Source organism: Pelmatolapia mariae, linkage group LG23 (genome assembly GCF_036321145.2).
Source record: "Pelmatolapia mariae isolate MD_Pm_ZW linkage group LG23, Pm_UMD_F_2, whole genome shotgun sequence".
In the NCBI taxonomy this organism is placed as follows: domain Eukaryota; kingdom Metazoa; phylum Chordata; class Actinopteri; order Cichliformes; family Cichlidae; genus Pelmatolapia; species Pelmatolapia mariae.
The window spans coordinates 37,246,289-37,261,102 of record NC_086246.1 but is presented as its reverse complement, the minus strand read 5'-3'; the positions used below and the strand labels follow the sequence as shown (position 1 = coordinate 37,261,102).

Below are 14,814 nucleotides of genomic sequence, written 5' to 3'. Positions count from 1 at the left end.
TTTATATTGTACATTAATGACATCTGTGTAATTTCTATAACTCTGCAAACTATCAGATGACACCAGCATAATTTACTAAGTTAAGGACTTAAATTAATTAAGGAAAGACCTGGTTTAAATACAATAAATGAACACTAATCTTAAGTTAAACTATATACATGATATTTGGAAATCGTTCAGCGCACAGCAATAGGAAAATTATGATAAATTACACTGAATTAGAAAAAGTAAATGAAATTAAATTTCAACAATAAACTATGCTGGGAACAATACATCAACAAAATTAGAAATAACATATATTAAATCAGTCGCAATATTATATAAGTAAAAGTTTACATAAACCAAGAATCACTATACAGCCTGTTCCTTCATACTTCCATATATGGCATATTGTGTGAAAGTATGGGAAAACATCTACAAGACAAATATTCAGCTAACATACATATACACATGCATACATAATCAACATACATATTACAAAAAGAGCCGTAAGAATCATTAATACCCTCTAACTCACCATTTATGAAATTTAAAACACGTCAACTTAATGACTTATTTGAGCCTAAAACAATTCAAATTATGTACAGAGCAAGACAACATGCATTAACCCCAAATATTCAGAAGTAGTTTGCAGTCAGACAAAAACACCATGCATTCAGGATGTTTCATAATCTAGCTGTTAGAACCAAGTGTAAAAATTACAGCATTACAGTCAAGAGACTAACCACTGTGAAATAACTGCACAGAGGAAATCAAAATCTGTTTTACACGCAAAAAACAATAAACAGAAAACAAAAGGGAAAAAACTATGTGAATATGGGGATGATTTTACAGGGTAAATAAGCTGTTTGGCTTTTCCGTTTTGTTGAGTTCTCATTCTGCTCATCTGCATGTTGCTTTGTAAATTATTAGATAATTCCTTATATCTATTCATTGATCTATCTAGCATCCAATCCAAGACGCTGACTTTTCTGAGTAAATGGTCTCACTTACTAGTTTCCAGACTTACCTAACAGAGAATGTTAATTATTCTGTAATTTTCTTGGCTTGCTTAGAGTCAAATGCATTTCCTTTTTTTCATACGTTCCAAAGCTGATTTCTTTTTAATACTGTAGGGTTTAACATTACAATATAAAGCACCTTGAGGTGGCTGTTGTGAATTATTGCTATATGAATAAAATTAAGTTGAACTGAACTGATATTCCAATTTACATCCCAGTGAATAATGGATGTACCTTTCGTACCACTGGCTGATCAGGTCCAAGAGTGTATTTCAGAAGTTCAAGTGACTGCATGTTGTTTCATGGTGATAGTTTATTATGCTTGAGTTTACCTTATTGATTGCTTTTACAGTTTATTTCCTTTGTCTTCCTGCTTTATTTTTGGAAATTAACTCTTTTTTTGTAACTCTATCTGTATCTTCTGGCCTTTATAATCATCTTAACTGTCTCCACTGATACCTTATTGGGTAATCAGTCCTGTGAGTGTATATATATTAGCTTGTCCTTTCCTTTGTCAATTTATTTTGCCCCTCTAATTTATTTCCTCATGTTCAGTTGTCTGGATTTCCCGTTAAATTGTACTTCTCTGGGATTTGCGTTTCCTGTTTTTGCGACGACATCATTCTTCTGGCCAAACATGACAGTGATATTAAACATCCTTTCAAAGAGAGTTTTTGAACAAAATGTCAAACTATTAACTTTTGGTGACTTCCACTGTGTGTCAAATTATTCTAATTTGTAGGACAAAAAAGTAAAGGTAGATGGAAGTAGTGTGGAAGAAGGTTAGATCAGGTACTGAGGAATTCTTTAGAGGCTGCTGTAGATAATTTAAAGGCAGTGGCAGATTAACACGTGGCTGTGGGATCAAAGCCACAGGTCTCCAGTTTTAGAGGCAGAACATTATTAACTTTGCTGGTGCCCTGCAGAGTCTGCGGGCTAATTTTATACCTGATGGAAATGGTTTGTCTTAGAAAATGACCTGAAGTTCACATGAAATGCAAAGCTTTGTTTTCTACATATATGCAAAGTCATGCTTCAAAACAATAATGCTAATAATGTATATGATCAACACTATTCAGCAATAAATCAAGGTGCATTCCTTACTTCACGTTTAGCCAAACAAAAAGTCTTCCTCTTCGTCTGTCTTGTCGTGACGTAGTCAGGTTTTCTTCAGATAATCAGATTTAGTTTTTCCATATATTACTCAGGCTCATAATACTGTAAACCCCCCCATAAAAGGGCCTTAGCGAGCAGAAAGACTCCCTCTTAAACTATCAGAGAGGGCGGACAGAATAGTTTTGCGAGATTTATTTTTAATTCTGTTTTTATTACTATTTAAGTAGATACTTTTTGTTTATAAAGCAATGAAGCTGCAGGTTTTATTTAAGGGTGCTTTTCAGATGCTCACAAAGAGCTCTGGAAGTGCTGTAGCTGCAAAAGTACTATTTTGCTTTTAGGATGTCGAGTGAGATTAGGCTGCTTACAGGGATTCAAAGAGCTCTTGATCTTCAGTTCAAAGGTGTCTGTTTTAAAATCACTGATGGCCATAATTTCCTTATTTTACACAAAGAGAAGAATTTGTATTTGCTGTGTATTAATTTCCTTCATTATTATCCCAGTATCTAATTTACTTAGGCCTTATTTGTTCTAAGTTTCTGTCTTCAACTATCAAAGGAAATGCCTGCAGCCCAGTGTCACTGATCCATCAGGAAAATTATTAGAGCCAAACTATTCAGTCTGTGCTTGCAGCACCTACCTGATATGTGTTGTCAAAGCTGTCATACATGAACCGTGTGATCAAAGACGTCTTTCCAACTGCAAGACAAGAAAAAGACAGAATGCATTAAATGACAGATGAGGGGCTTTGTGTTCCAGCATTCAGGCTCCCAGCGAGTGTAACAGCAGTATTAGTAGTTGTGGTTTCTACCATGGCTGTCACGACTGCCCAGGGAGCTCATTAGTGTGTGTTTGGGGTGACCAGGAGGTCAGCAGGGGCATCGGGTGTGAATATAATTGCAGTGCTGCTGCTACTAGAATTTATGTGTTCCCCAACACATATACCTCCCATCTGATGTACGAAATCAGGGGAACAGGGAGATGAGATGCAAGGAAATTGCTATAAAATGATAGGAAACCTGGACAAAAAGTCATCCACAGTGCCATTATCTGAGGCTTCAATGAGTTTTACTGACATTTAAAAACATCTGCCATCGGCACAGCCAACAAGCAGATTCATAAACTCCAACAAAATCACGTAAGGTTGCTTTATAAAGTGCAGAAAAACCTGTTTCTCAGTCATAATATTTCATCACCAAAGATGAAGCAGGGAACATGGGGTTAGAGGAGACTGGTTTGTTTTGTGTTGATGCTTTTCGATCTCTGATTTCATGCATTTTTGTGCACCAATCAAAAAGTGATAATAACTGTAAAGCTGCTTGATTATGTTCCTAGCTACAGTCAATCAAAGTGAATGTTAAATGATCAATATCCAATTTTCTGGATTTTTGCCAGAGAATAAATATTAGCTGTTAATAAAATGGCTTTAGTTCTTTTAATAACAAATACCTTATACAGTTTAAAACATAGTGTGCTTTGTAATGTAATCTAATGAGAATGCAATTATCATTTCATCAGCTATGACACTTTACATAATATAATATCGAGTTTCAGCCTTCTTAGAGTGAAGGTTTAAGGACCGGCTCCTCAAAGGGTCCAATCTGTTCCACTTTGCAAAGCTTGAAAATTGCAGTGAAATCATTAATATGTTCAGTTTTTCAATAAAAATGAGAATCTAAAAATGTAGGCTGGAGTCTATCCCGGCTGTCATATGGTGAAGGGTGGGGTCCACCTGGGACAGGCTGGCACTGCACTCCAATTGTTCATAATCCGTTTTTCAAACAGATGATTCAATAAAGCTGTACTTGCATTTCTTTAGTGAATGATTTTTAGGGTATAATTTTACTGATCTGGTCCACCTGAGATAAAAATGGGCTTTGGATGTAAAATAAAACAAGTCTGAGGCCCCTGGTAGTCAAATATGCCTGCCATCACAACGTGTCCTGTAGCTGTGTTGTGATAACCATATTAACACTGGTCTCACTCCTAACTGGCTATTTTTTAAGCATAAAAGCAAAATCTAACAGAATAGTTTTAGTGCCTAACTTACAGTTAAAGAAAGCGAGAGTAAACAAAACACAAAACAAACCATGTACTGCAGGTTCACAGTGTTGTGATCCACCTGCCTACCTCTGTCAGTAGTATGAGCATCAGTTATAACTTAATAATCATTCATAGCTATTTCAAAGGAACTGAACTCAATAAAAGCTTCCATTATCAGCGATTGTTATTACAAAGACCTATGTCTCTTTTACACCAAAGTATCCCTAAACCCTGATCTTCATCACATGTTTAAAATAATGTACAATAACAGTGTTTACTAAAAATGTCTGCCCTACATTTCTTTTGTAGCAGGAATGACTTCATGAATGGCATTAAAGTGTGTTCTACATGCCCCCGAATGTGTCTGACAGGTCTGATGTTTGTTTCATGTTATGTGCTGATAAATGGATGAAAAACTCATTTCAAATCTCATCAATAATTCATTCATCATTTTAGGATCATAAGTCATATTTTGAGGTCCAGAAAAGAAGGCTGGTTAGAAGTGACTGACTTATTGATAAATAGTACAAATGGCTTTCCAATTTTGTTTTCCTCAATGGGTTTATTAATGATGGAGAATGGAGAAAAGCAAAAGCCAATAGGAATCAATCATGTCCCCCTTCTTATATGCATTTAGCAGCAGTGCAGATGGTAAAGAGCCAGCTCATACCATCTCACTCATACAGTGATATGCACTATGGTTCAGTCTGAAAAGCCACTGGTCAGCAAGTGTGTTGCAGACTGTGGATGGTGCAATATCAAAGAGTATAAAATATAACTGTATAAATAAACCTGACATTTAACAAAGTGTGTGGGGGCAAATGGCTATTAGAGTGGCCTCACAACACTCAGATCCACAGTTTATGAATAAAGACAGACAGTAACCAGAGATAAACAAGCAGATGAATACGTCAAAGTAAGAAAAACTGCAGTCCCACTAATGTCCACTAGAGGCTCCAACATTAAGTCAATATCCATACACTCCCGGGTTAAAATGTCTACCGGCACTGCAGAATTAAACTTGTTTATTGGCTGCTACAAAAAACAGTTTTACTCTGTATGGATAGTTTCCTCTTTCAGAACAACTACATGGCTTGGCTTAATTTTTGAGGTCCACCACTTAATCTTATTAAACTGCTCATCTGTAACCTCATACCTGCACATCTATATGCTGTATACCCTCAGTGAAGCTATGCAACAAGATTTTTTGCTGCTGCCCTGCCAGGTTCATGAGAAATAAATGCACCAGCTCGCTCAGTAAACATAATCTGTCTTATATTCACAGTTCATCAAATGGGCACCGAGTTGCAATTGTTTGCAGAGAGAGTTTTAATTAGGCAGACTAATTGCATGTGTCTGTGCCCTCACTTGGTCTCCTTATCTGCAAGGCAGAATCTACAGTGTAGCTACTGATTATGCTAATGATCTCATGCTAATTTATCAATATATCATCTAACTTACTTAAGATCTACCATCTAATTACCATCTAATTTAACAAGCTCTGCTAATTCAGTCATGCTTTATTGGTAATTAAAACACCATCATGACTCATCTAGTCCACTGTACAATATGAAGTCAAAGACTATGAAGGCTGATGGCAGGGCAAATAATAGGAAACCAAGATAATAAACATAAAAACATTTCCACATATCAAATACTCATTGTCTTTCAACAAACGAGTGTCAAGGCAAGACGCTACCATTGTGTTTATGTTTGTTTGGTGGCCAAGACCTTGGAATAACCAGCAAAGCCTCTTCACCAATCCCACACCCAGACACACTGGCATGGTACTGAGCAGGGTTATTTAATGCTTTACAAGTAAAATTTTAAAATCTTGGAATGTTAGTCAGTAATAATGCTAGTTTTTAAGTATTATAATTAGGAATCACCCAGCTCGGTGGAGCAGCAGTTAGCACTGTTGCCTCACAGCAAGAAGGTCCTGATTTGAAATCCACCATGGTTGTCTGTCTCTCTGTGTTAGCCCTGCGACAGACTGGTGATCTGGCCAGGGTGTACCCTGCCTCTTGCCGTATGATAGCTGGGATAGGCTCCAGCTCCCCTGCGACCATAATAAGGATTAGTGGAAGAGATATTCCTGATGAATATTAGGAATCGAGAAATCCTTCAACATGGCTCATTGTGATTGATTTCCAGATTATAGGCAAGAGGAAGGAGAACAGAGGTGAAAAAGAGACAAAAATAAGAATAATGACAAAAGCGAAAAGAAAGTAATTAACAAAGTGAGAACTGGGAGGGCACCTTGGGGTAGACTCAAAACTACTGGACAGATTTTTTATATTTGGAGAAGATGACACCACCGTGTCTAGACTTCTGAAAGATGAAGATGACGAATGGATGAAATCCGCTGAAGCAAAGAAAACTGACACACAGACCAGAAAAAGGGAAACAACAGATTTCTCTCATTTCTCTCAGTCCTCTTTCCTGCCCGTGACCTGGAAAGCCACGTCTCTGTGCCACACTAAAGGATGTTTCAGTCCTAAAATGCATTTGGAGGATGTAGGAGGCTGTTAGAGGAGTTATAATCAAGGATGAACAGGTAGATCATTTACAGTCATTTACTGTTCCTTCAGGTATAATAGAGGCGTGGCACACAGCTGGAACATACCAACCAGGGAGGGAGGAGGACTCTTTAAACAACTCGTTATTTTCATTTAAATCAAATTATAATAAGGGGTTACTATGATCACATACAGGTAACGCTGTGACGCAGTTATGTGATGCCTTGCTGCATTAAATTCAACACTCGTGGCTACATTTATGTCATAAGTTGTGTTACAAAGGTCTTCAAATATCTACATGAGCTGAGGACAGAAATAAAGTGTCAGATGTGCAATCTTATTCCTGTGCACTTGCGTTAACGATCAGCTGATTTCAGTTTGTATGCAGGGAGTAGGAAAAAGGTCAAGCAAAGTTGTGAGAAGTGGAGATACAGACTTTTTTAATTTCATGAAAAGACAAGAGCACGATGGTAAAGTGGAAAAACTGCGTCCGGGATAGAAACAACTTCATTACGCTACTAACGCAGAATGATGTTAGAGGCGAGTGCATAATGACCTCAGCCCTGTAGCCACAGCCTGGTCTTCAACAGCTAACACTGGCAGCGTTGAGCACTCAGGCTTGCACCCTTCCAGCCACCACCAGTGTTTCCAGTATGATCACTGTGGAGATCACAGTGAAATGCTTTTTGGCTGATTTTCAGCTTTGCTATCATACTTAAAGAGTAAAAGAAGATCTTGTGTGTCCTAATTAGAATACAAACATCAGTGTGTAGGACAATAGCCTAAAGCGAGGCAGTCAGGTAGCCATAGTAGTTTTAATGTTTAAACTTAACCAGTTAAAGTCTTTTAAATTAATATCATAGTTGGAAGTAACACTGGAAAACCTCCATCTTCCGTCTTTTTAAAGTACAAATTATTAATTTAATTGATAAATATAAACAATAATTGTGGGAAATGTGCACCAAGAAACACAAAACATTAGATTTGAGCTTGTGGGTATTCCACAAGCTCCTTTCAGACCATGCTGTCCTGTCACAGGATGGCAAACTGCCAATTAAAAGTAGCCCTGAATATAAAAAAAGCAATGAGCGCTCTTGAGCCCGACATCATAAAATACAGCCGTACTTAGGCCATAAAGCCCAACTTATCATGCAGTTGTGCCAAATGTCATATTTAATCGACATCACTTTAAAATGAGGAAATCTTATTTTGCTAAATGCCGTTGCCTCGATTCCTCTCTCCTTGGCTCCTCTGCTCGCACCTGTGGGAGGGACTAAAGCGCGAGGAGAGGAAGTAGTGATGTACAAACGGAGAGATGAGAAAGGAGGAAAAGAATGTCACTTATCTCATAACGTGGTATACGTGTGTGTGTTCATGGGAAACAGTCAGGTGAACTGTGGCGTTTTCAGTCGCCATTTCTGCCCTGGGCATTTGAAGCCTTCACATGAACGCTTATCAGTGGGAGAAAAACATTAGGATGCTGAGTTTGATCCAGCATCCTCGCTGCTGACTCATCCTGAGCCACCGCTGAGCAGCGTGAGACAGCACTTTGTGAGCCTCTCAGTCACTGCTTTCAAAACTCAGGGACAGACAGCACGTCCTTATTTCTTCCTCTGACTCGAGTAAATCTGAACAGACACTTCTTCTTCATCTTTGTTCCCACAGAGGGAAAATTCATCACATCCCAGTTTAATTTGTCCTGGAGGCGGCAGCATAATGATGGACACTCATTCTCATAAACAGGATGTCAAGCAAACAAAAACACTTCCCAATCCCTCCTACAGCCCTCTCCCCCTCTGAAAAGGCTGCACTGAGCGTTAGTTCATTTTTTGTCAGTATCTTCAGATGTAACTGCAGGTCGGTTTGTGTGAATTTAATTACCAGGGAAACAGGAAGCTTAGTTACGCTCACGGCTGCAATAATTTAGTGAATCTTCTGTTAGGCTAAAAAGAAATTTTTGATTACATTTCAGAATTAGCTCTGCATTTCTGAACATTTCCTCCTCATAATCATTTCATCCTCTTTTGCTATTAACACCGTTTTAGAGATTATGATGGGATTCGCGTGATTAGTAGCTTTAGTCAGACATACAAATGTAAAAAAAAAAAAAAGCCGCTGCCAAAGCTGCAGCAGCGATAACAGCAATAACCTCTTTTCATTCAGGTTCTAATAGAGGTGCGTTCTCGTGGCGCAGAGGGATCACAGAGAGAAACTGTAGCTTATTAAATTTCAAAATGAAGGACAACATGAAATAAAAAGTTCAACTGCAATTTAAACCGCTCGACTACAAGCCAAAAATACACCAGGGCCCGGCCTTACAGAGACATGCAGGGTTAGAACAGGCCTAGCCTTTAGAATTAGACTGTTCCACAAAAACAAAGAACATACTACCAATGCAAATGCAAACAATGTCCTTAAATGACTGCATTTACCTTTATTTTATACAAGTTTTGTATTCCGTTACTTATACCTATACTTAAACTTATCTATTTCTTGTATATTTGCTTCAAATGTTTTGATCTGATGTTTCTAAGTAACAACCACTTTTCTGAGGGCAAACCCAAATATTCACAGGACTGTTTAATACCTAATTCTTTATTTAGTCATGTTGTGATCCGCAGCTATGCTATCTTATATGTTATGTTAAATTATGGGTCATTTCCAGTTTTTTTTATTAATTAATAAGTCTAGTTATTAACGGGCCACCATGACCGAGACTGGTAGCGATTAAAAACTGGGATCATTTTCAGGGCTGTTGTTTAAACTGACCGTAAACATGAGTCAGAAATACTCTGACACGTCAATACAAACCGAAATAAAGACAGACACTTCAATCTGGCCAAATCGTGTATAATGCTGCTGTTTTTCTCCTCTGCTGATGCTGCGACTTCAAATTTATTTTATGATTAATTGGTTACATACTTTTTTTCCCTTTCTTTTTTTTTTTAAATTGTTGTCCTAAGAGAAAGCCCAGCTGGATTTCATTGTACCCGTCATGGACCCAGACACCAAAATCCTTTTGTATTTTGAGATGTTTATGTTCTAGTTCTGTACCCAGTTAGTATTGTTGATAGTGCCAAGTACAATTAAACATTACAGATCATTCATAATAAAGCCAGTGTTCCTGCAACTCTCTGGTGTATGGATAACAGGAATGAGGACATAAAAACTACCCTGAAGTATTGCCTTATTAAGCACCGACATCCCAGCTCAACTATTTACAGTCTCTGTAATTTTTTTATTTTTATCATTGTACTTTCCTTGAGTTTCCCCAAGTAACCTAATCTTTATGTTGTGCTGAATTCTTCCAAAAGATATACATTTTCTACTCAGAGTTGTATACTGTTACTTTTTTCATGCTTTTATCCTTAAGCCAGTGATGAAACTGCTTTCTGACATAGATAAATTCTTACATACATCTTAAGTCTAGATGTAAAATGTATCACCTGTTACAATTCTAGGTAGTTTTTGTGAAATGAAACTCAACGGGTAAGGTTTAAAAAAAGTGCTAAAACTGATGAATGCTTGCATTGCTGACAAAGCTAAGTCAGACTCATTTCTATTGGATGTTCCAAATTTTTAAGTACAAAGTTTTTTAGGTGCAGCAAAAAAAAGTGTTAGATTTGGCGATCTCAGGATGCCATTTCTGCTTTTTCCAGATGACGTGATTCCGTTGGCTCCATTGATTGGTGACACATTGGAGTGGTGGTTTGAAGCCACACACAAAGTGACAGAAATACATTTTGGGACCTCCAAGTCTGTCGGTCACAGAGTTTCCAGTGCTCCACATCGAAAGGAGCCAACTGAGATGGCTCAGGCATCTGACCAGGACATCGCCTGTGTTTTGGCTATGTCCAACTGGAAGGAGACTCAGGGGCGCATAAAGGACATGCCATAGAGATGATGTCTCTCAGCTGGCTCACGAACACCTTCGATTCCCACCAGATGGGCTGGAGAAGTTTGTCTAGATGTGTAAAAGTACACGATGCACTGATAATACTACATAACAAACAGGATAGTCCCTGTGTGAAGGCAATGAGGCCACTTTTACTGCTATCATCCACTTTGAGGGAGATTTCATCAAACTATCAAACTCCCGGCCGACTGTGCAAATGGCTCATCTTGACATTTAGGCTATTCAGCAAAGCTCTTTCTTCAGTGTCTGGAGCCTATTGATTACCCTCACACTCTAATTGAAGTAGATGGAGAGTGCAAGTTGCTCTTGTGCAAATGGCCCACTATTTACAACACATAGCTCTGACAGCAGCAGCAGCCTCATTCACCCAAATCGTCTCCATGTGGCTCTCACCAGCAGACCTGAACCTGTTAATGAAGACCCAGTGGGCTCATTTTAAGAGCAGCTCACTCAGGTCCCGATCTGCTGCCGGACTCAAAAGAGAGGTCTTGAAATGACTATGCTAATGTCCTTCTCTGTGTTGCCTTTATTATGGCCTGTGAGGACTGTGGAGAGACGGCTGCTTCATTGTATGAAAAAGATGTCAAATTATTCATTTTACTTGGTTTTGCTGCAAGCCTACATTACGCAGCAGTGTTTGGGAACAATTGTTATTTCTATTGTCATTTTCAATTGGCCGTGAACACTTTATTCAAATGGATGTGGTAATTATAGATGGCTCATTCTTCTGTTACATAGCAGCAGCAGGGGTTAGAGAGGACGGAATCATGAGGTTACATAAGACATTTTAAATCTTTAACGTTGTCGTGCAGCATTGTATGTGAACTCGATGACATCCTCTTCTATTTAAACCTGCAGTCATATGACAGCACCAACCGAGGTGACTGTTTCATGACACTTCATCTCTAGAAAAATATCTGCATAGAAACACACAAAATCTAACCAATTACATTTGACCAAAGGAGGTGTGTTTGCTCAAAAACATTATTGAAACCATTGGTTATGACCTGAGAATGAGTTTGTTTTTTTATTATCCTTTTTTAACCCCTCAAGTGATAAACTATTTTGGCTAAAATGACTATTTTGGCTAACTATTTTGGTAAATGTCATTAATTACAGTTGTCATTCATCAATTTTAAACTACAAATTAACTCAATTATTTACACAATCTCCTTCTGTCAGTTCTTGCAAAACAAATTTTCTTTGTCTAACTGAATGTTTGAGTGACTTAATATTACCGTATGCTTGCATTTTAACACCAAAAAATGCGAGAAAGGTGGCGCAAACCTGTCAAAAAATGTTTTTCTTTTTAACATTGTTTTCTGAAATTTCCAAACTTTTAGATTAACGTGCAAAAAACAGATTTCATTCATCCCCTTTTTTTATTTTCCGCAAGTCTTTGACTAGAAAATTTCAAGTCATTGAATTATTGTGTTTTAGTTATGATGCAAACAGAGAAACTGTCACTTGTATTACATTTGTAAATGATTAAACTTCTGATAAAAATCCTACTGAGGAAACAGTTGATCAACTGCAATTCACACAGCATTATCGTCATAGGCTAAAGGTGGAATAGAAACCAATATCACTAATGGGGCAAATTTCACTGCCTGACTCATCAAGTCCCATGAGGCTTTGTTGTTTATTTATGGTTTATGCATTAGAAACAGAAATTGGAAAATAGTGGAAAGTCCAGATTGTCTAGATTGTGTCATTGCTTGGCTTTTGTTGTCCTGGGAGTCTCGGGCTACATCTTTGGCTGACTTTTCTTATACTACGTCACACTGAGATGACCCAAGGCCTGAGGATGAAGCGCAATGGTCCCACAAATGTGTCCATCTGCATACGTGTTTTCCATTTGCACAGCGAATGGAAAGGAGTCTTCACATACCACAAACCTGCAACTGTTTAGTACTTCAAAATCACAACTGCACATTACCGGATGTGGATGATGTATGTCGGTCAATTGCTTATTTGTTCACAAGTGAGTCGGAATAGGGAGGGAGTTCACCGGGAATAAGCTAGGCATGGAAAAACCATAAAAGACCAAAAATACTACATGAAAACTACAAACAGTGGCTGCAGTGGACACTTGTCATTGTTTTTAACACTTGATTTCACTTTAGCTCTTTGTATGTTAGAACACACTTCTCCGCCATTGGCTGCAGTGTATTGTACCAAATATTGTATACACTGCCTCCACTGACAACAAAAACTCTCTGCAGACAGACTACCCCCACTCAACCCTAAAACAAGCATTCGTCAGCAGATGAACTGAGAGATTCCAGGTTGAATGTGAGAAGAGGTCAGAGGGCTGGTGCACTATGAAGCAACATTAATGGGTTTGTGAAATCTGTTGCGCTTACAGCCAGCTTTCTAATGTCATGACTAGGGATTGTGAACCGATTCTCGTAGAGAACCAGTTGTCAGTAATTCAATTCCTTGGTATTATTGGTCCGCCTGCCTATCAATTCCACTCATCAGTTCGACCTGCACTTGCACTACAACCAGCTGATAACTTTTATTTTTATTGCACAATGCATTTGTTTATCTGAATACTGTTTATTCAGATAAACTTTTCCAGTAGCGGATGTCCATATTAAACATGGCTAAAATTTGAAATAAAGTTTCTATATAATCTTACAAAAAAGGAGGAAATTCTTAATATAGTCATCTCAGGAATTAAAGACCCAGCTACCTGCTTTTCAAGCCTTCTTTTACCAAGGAGAAGTAATTGAAATGGCTGGTTTCTGATGAAGTCTGAACTCGACCAAGGCCCACTGAAGAAAAATATAAATCACTTTGATAAATGTGAAGTGTGAATCATTCAACACTACTCTAGTGGAGTCTAAGAATAAAAATACAGAGCTGGAATGAAAATATTAGGTCCCCTTTAACATCAAATAGACTCATCCCTGTTGTTAACATATAAATACACAGAGTAAGCCAATAATTCTACAGTCACCCCTAAATAAAAGGTAAAATAGATAGAAGATTTCTGAGTCTTGAGTTTCCAATTAAAGCCTTGGTTTTAATGAAGTCTCTACTTGGAGTGATGCTTCAAAGAGTTTGCACAGTGAGTTAGCAAAATGAGGGCCAATTAACTGAAAGTGCCGGGCACCTGCTGCGGCACAACCTGCACTTTTATCACCCGGACACCGCTGAGCCCAGTCAGCACACAGCTCATCAAGGCGTCTCTTAAGAGCTCAAAATGCAATTTATGGCACGTTAAAGGCCCATCACGGTCAGGCTCACACTAGGTTCTGCTATTTGTGAACCATGCATCCATAAAACGAGTTGGTTACAAACTCGCTCCTCTCTACACATACAGTCAGTGACAAAAAAAACTAATGTGTGATGAATACAGTAGAAAAAGGAATCCATTTAAGATAACTATACTCAGTGGAAATGTACCTGGAGAGAACCCACGCAAACATGAAGAGAACATGCAAACTCCACACAGAAAGATGGGCCTGATAGTGGAATTGAACTCAGGAACAATGCTAACCACCGTGCTGCCCTCTTTTCTCTTTTTTTTCTTTTTTTTACCAGTATTGTAATATTACATGTATAGTATGCATGTGCACAATTGCTTTTTAATGGCAGAGACTGACATAAATTATTTAATTTAGAAAAGCTTGAGACTTTTAATTCAAACTAAAAATACTCTTCTGCAAAGTTTATATTATTTCTGTGAATCTTTGGGGTTTTGATGTTGTTAGTGCAAAATATGGCTGCACAAAATGTTCTTAATAAACCTATTACTGTTTCAGTACTTGATACAGGGGTGTCAAATGAGCAGCCCAGTTTTCATAACTGGCTCACCAAGGGGCAAACTTAATAATTATTTCAGCAAACGTTTTCAAATTGTAAACAAATACGGTTTAAATTAGTGTTTCTGTCGCTGCCTATGCACACGGTTGTTGAATTTAACTGCACCTATGAAATGAAATTATTTGCTTGGATTATGTTTTTGCTTCGTGAACGTTAAAACATAAATATCATCCCATAAAATTACTTCTGTGCCTTTAAAAATGTATGTAAAAACATTGCTATAATTCCTAAACAGGTAATCCATTACTTTTGTTAAATTCCTTGAGTTAAAGCTGAGAGTCTGCATCCCTTTCACATCTTTATTGTTTTATTTTAAAAACCCTGTGGTGGTGGCAAACTTACAAAGATTGTGAAAAGAGTCCCTTTGTCTTAAAAAAAGGGTAAT

General features: G+C 37.9%; 1 protein-coding gene across 1 annotated transcript in view; it reads right to left on the bottom strand.

Moving 5' to 3' along the window:
• rab6ba (RAB6B, member RAS oncogene family a) overlaps positions 1–14,814 on the bottom strand; it is a 65,196-nt gene that overhangs the window by 32,379 nt on the left and 18,003 nt on the right. Inside the window, exon 2 of the mRNA XM_063466738.1 lies at positions 2,758–2,816. Within this exon, the coding sequence (XP_063322808.1) occupies positions 2,758–2,816 (59 nt within the window). The remainder of the gene's footprint in view (positions 1–2,757; positions 2,817–14,814) is intronic.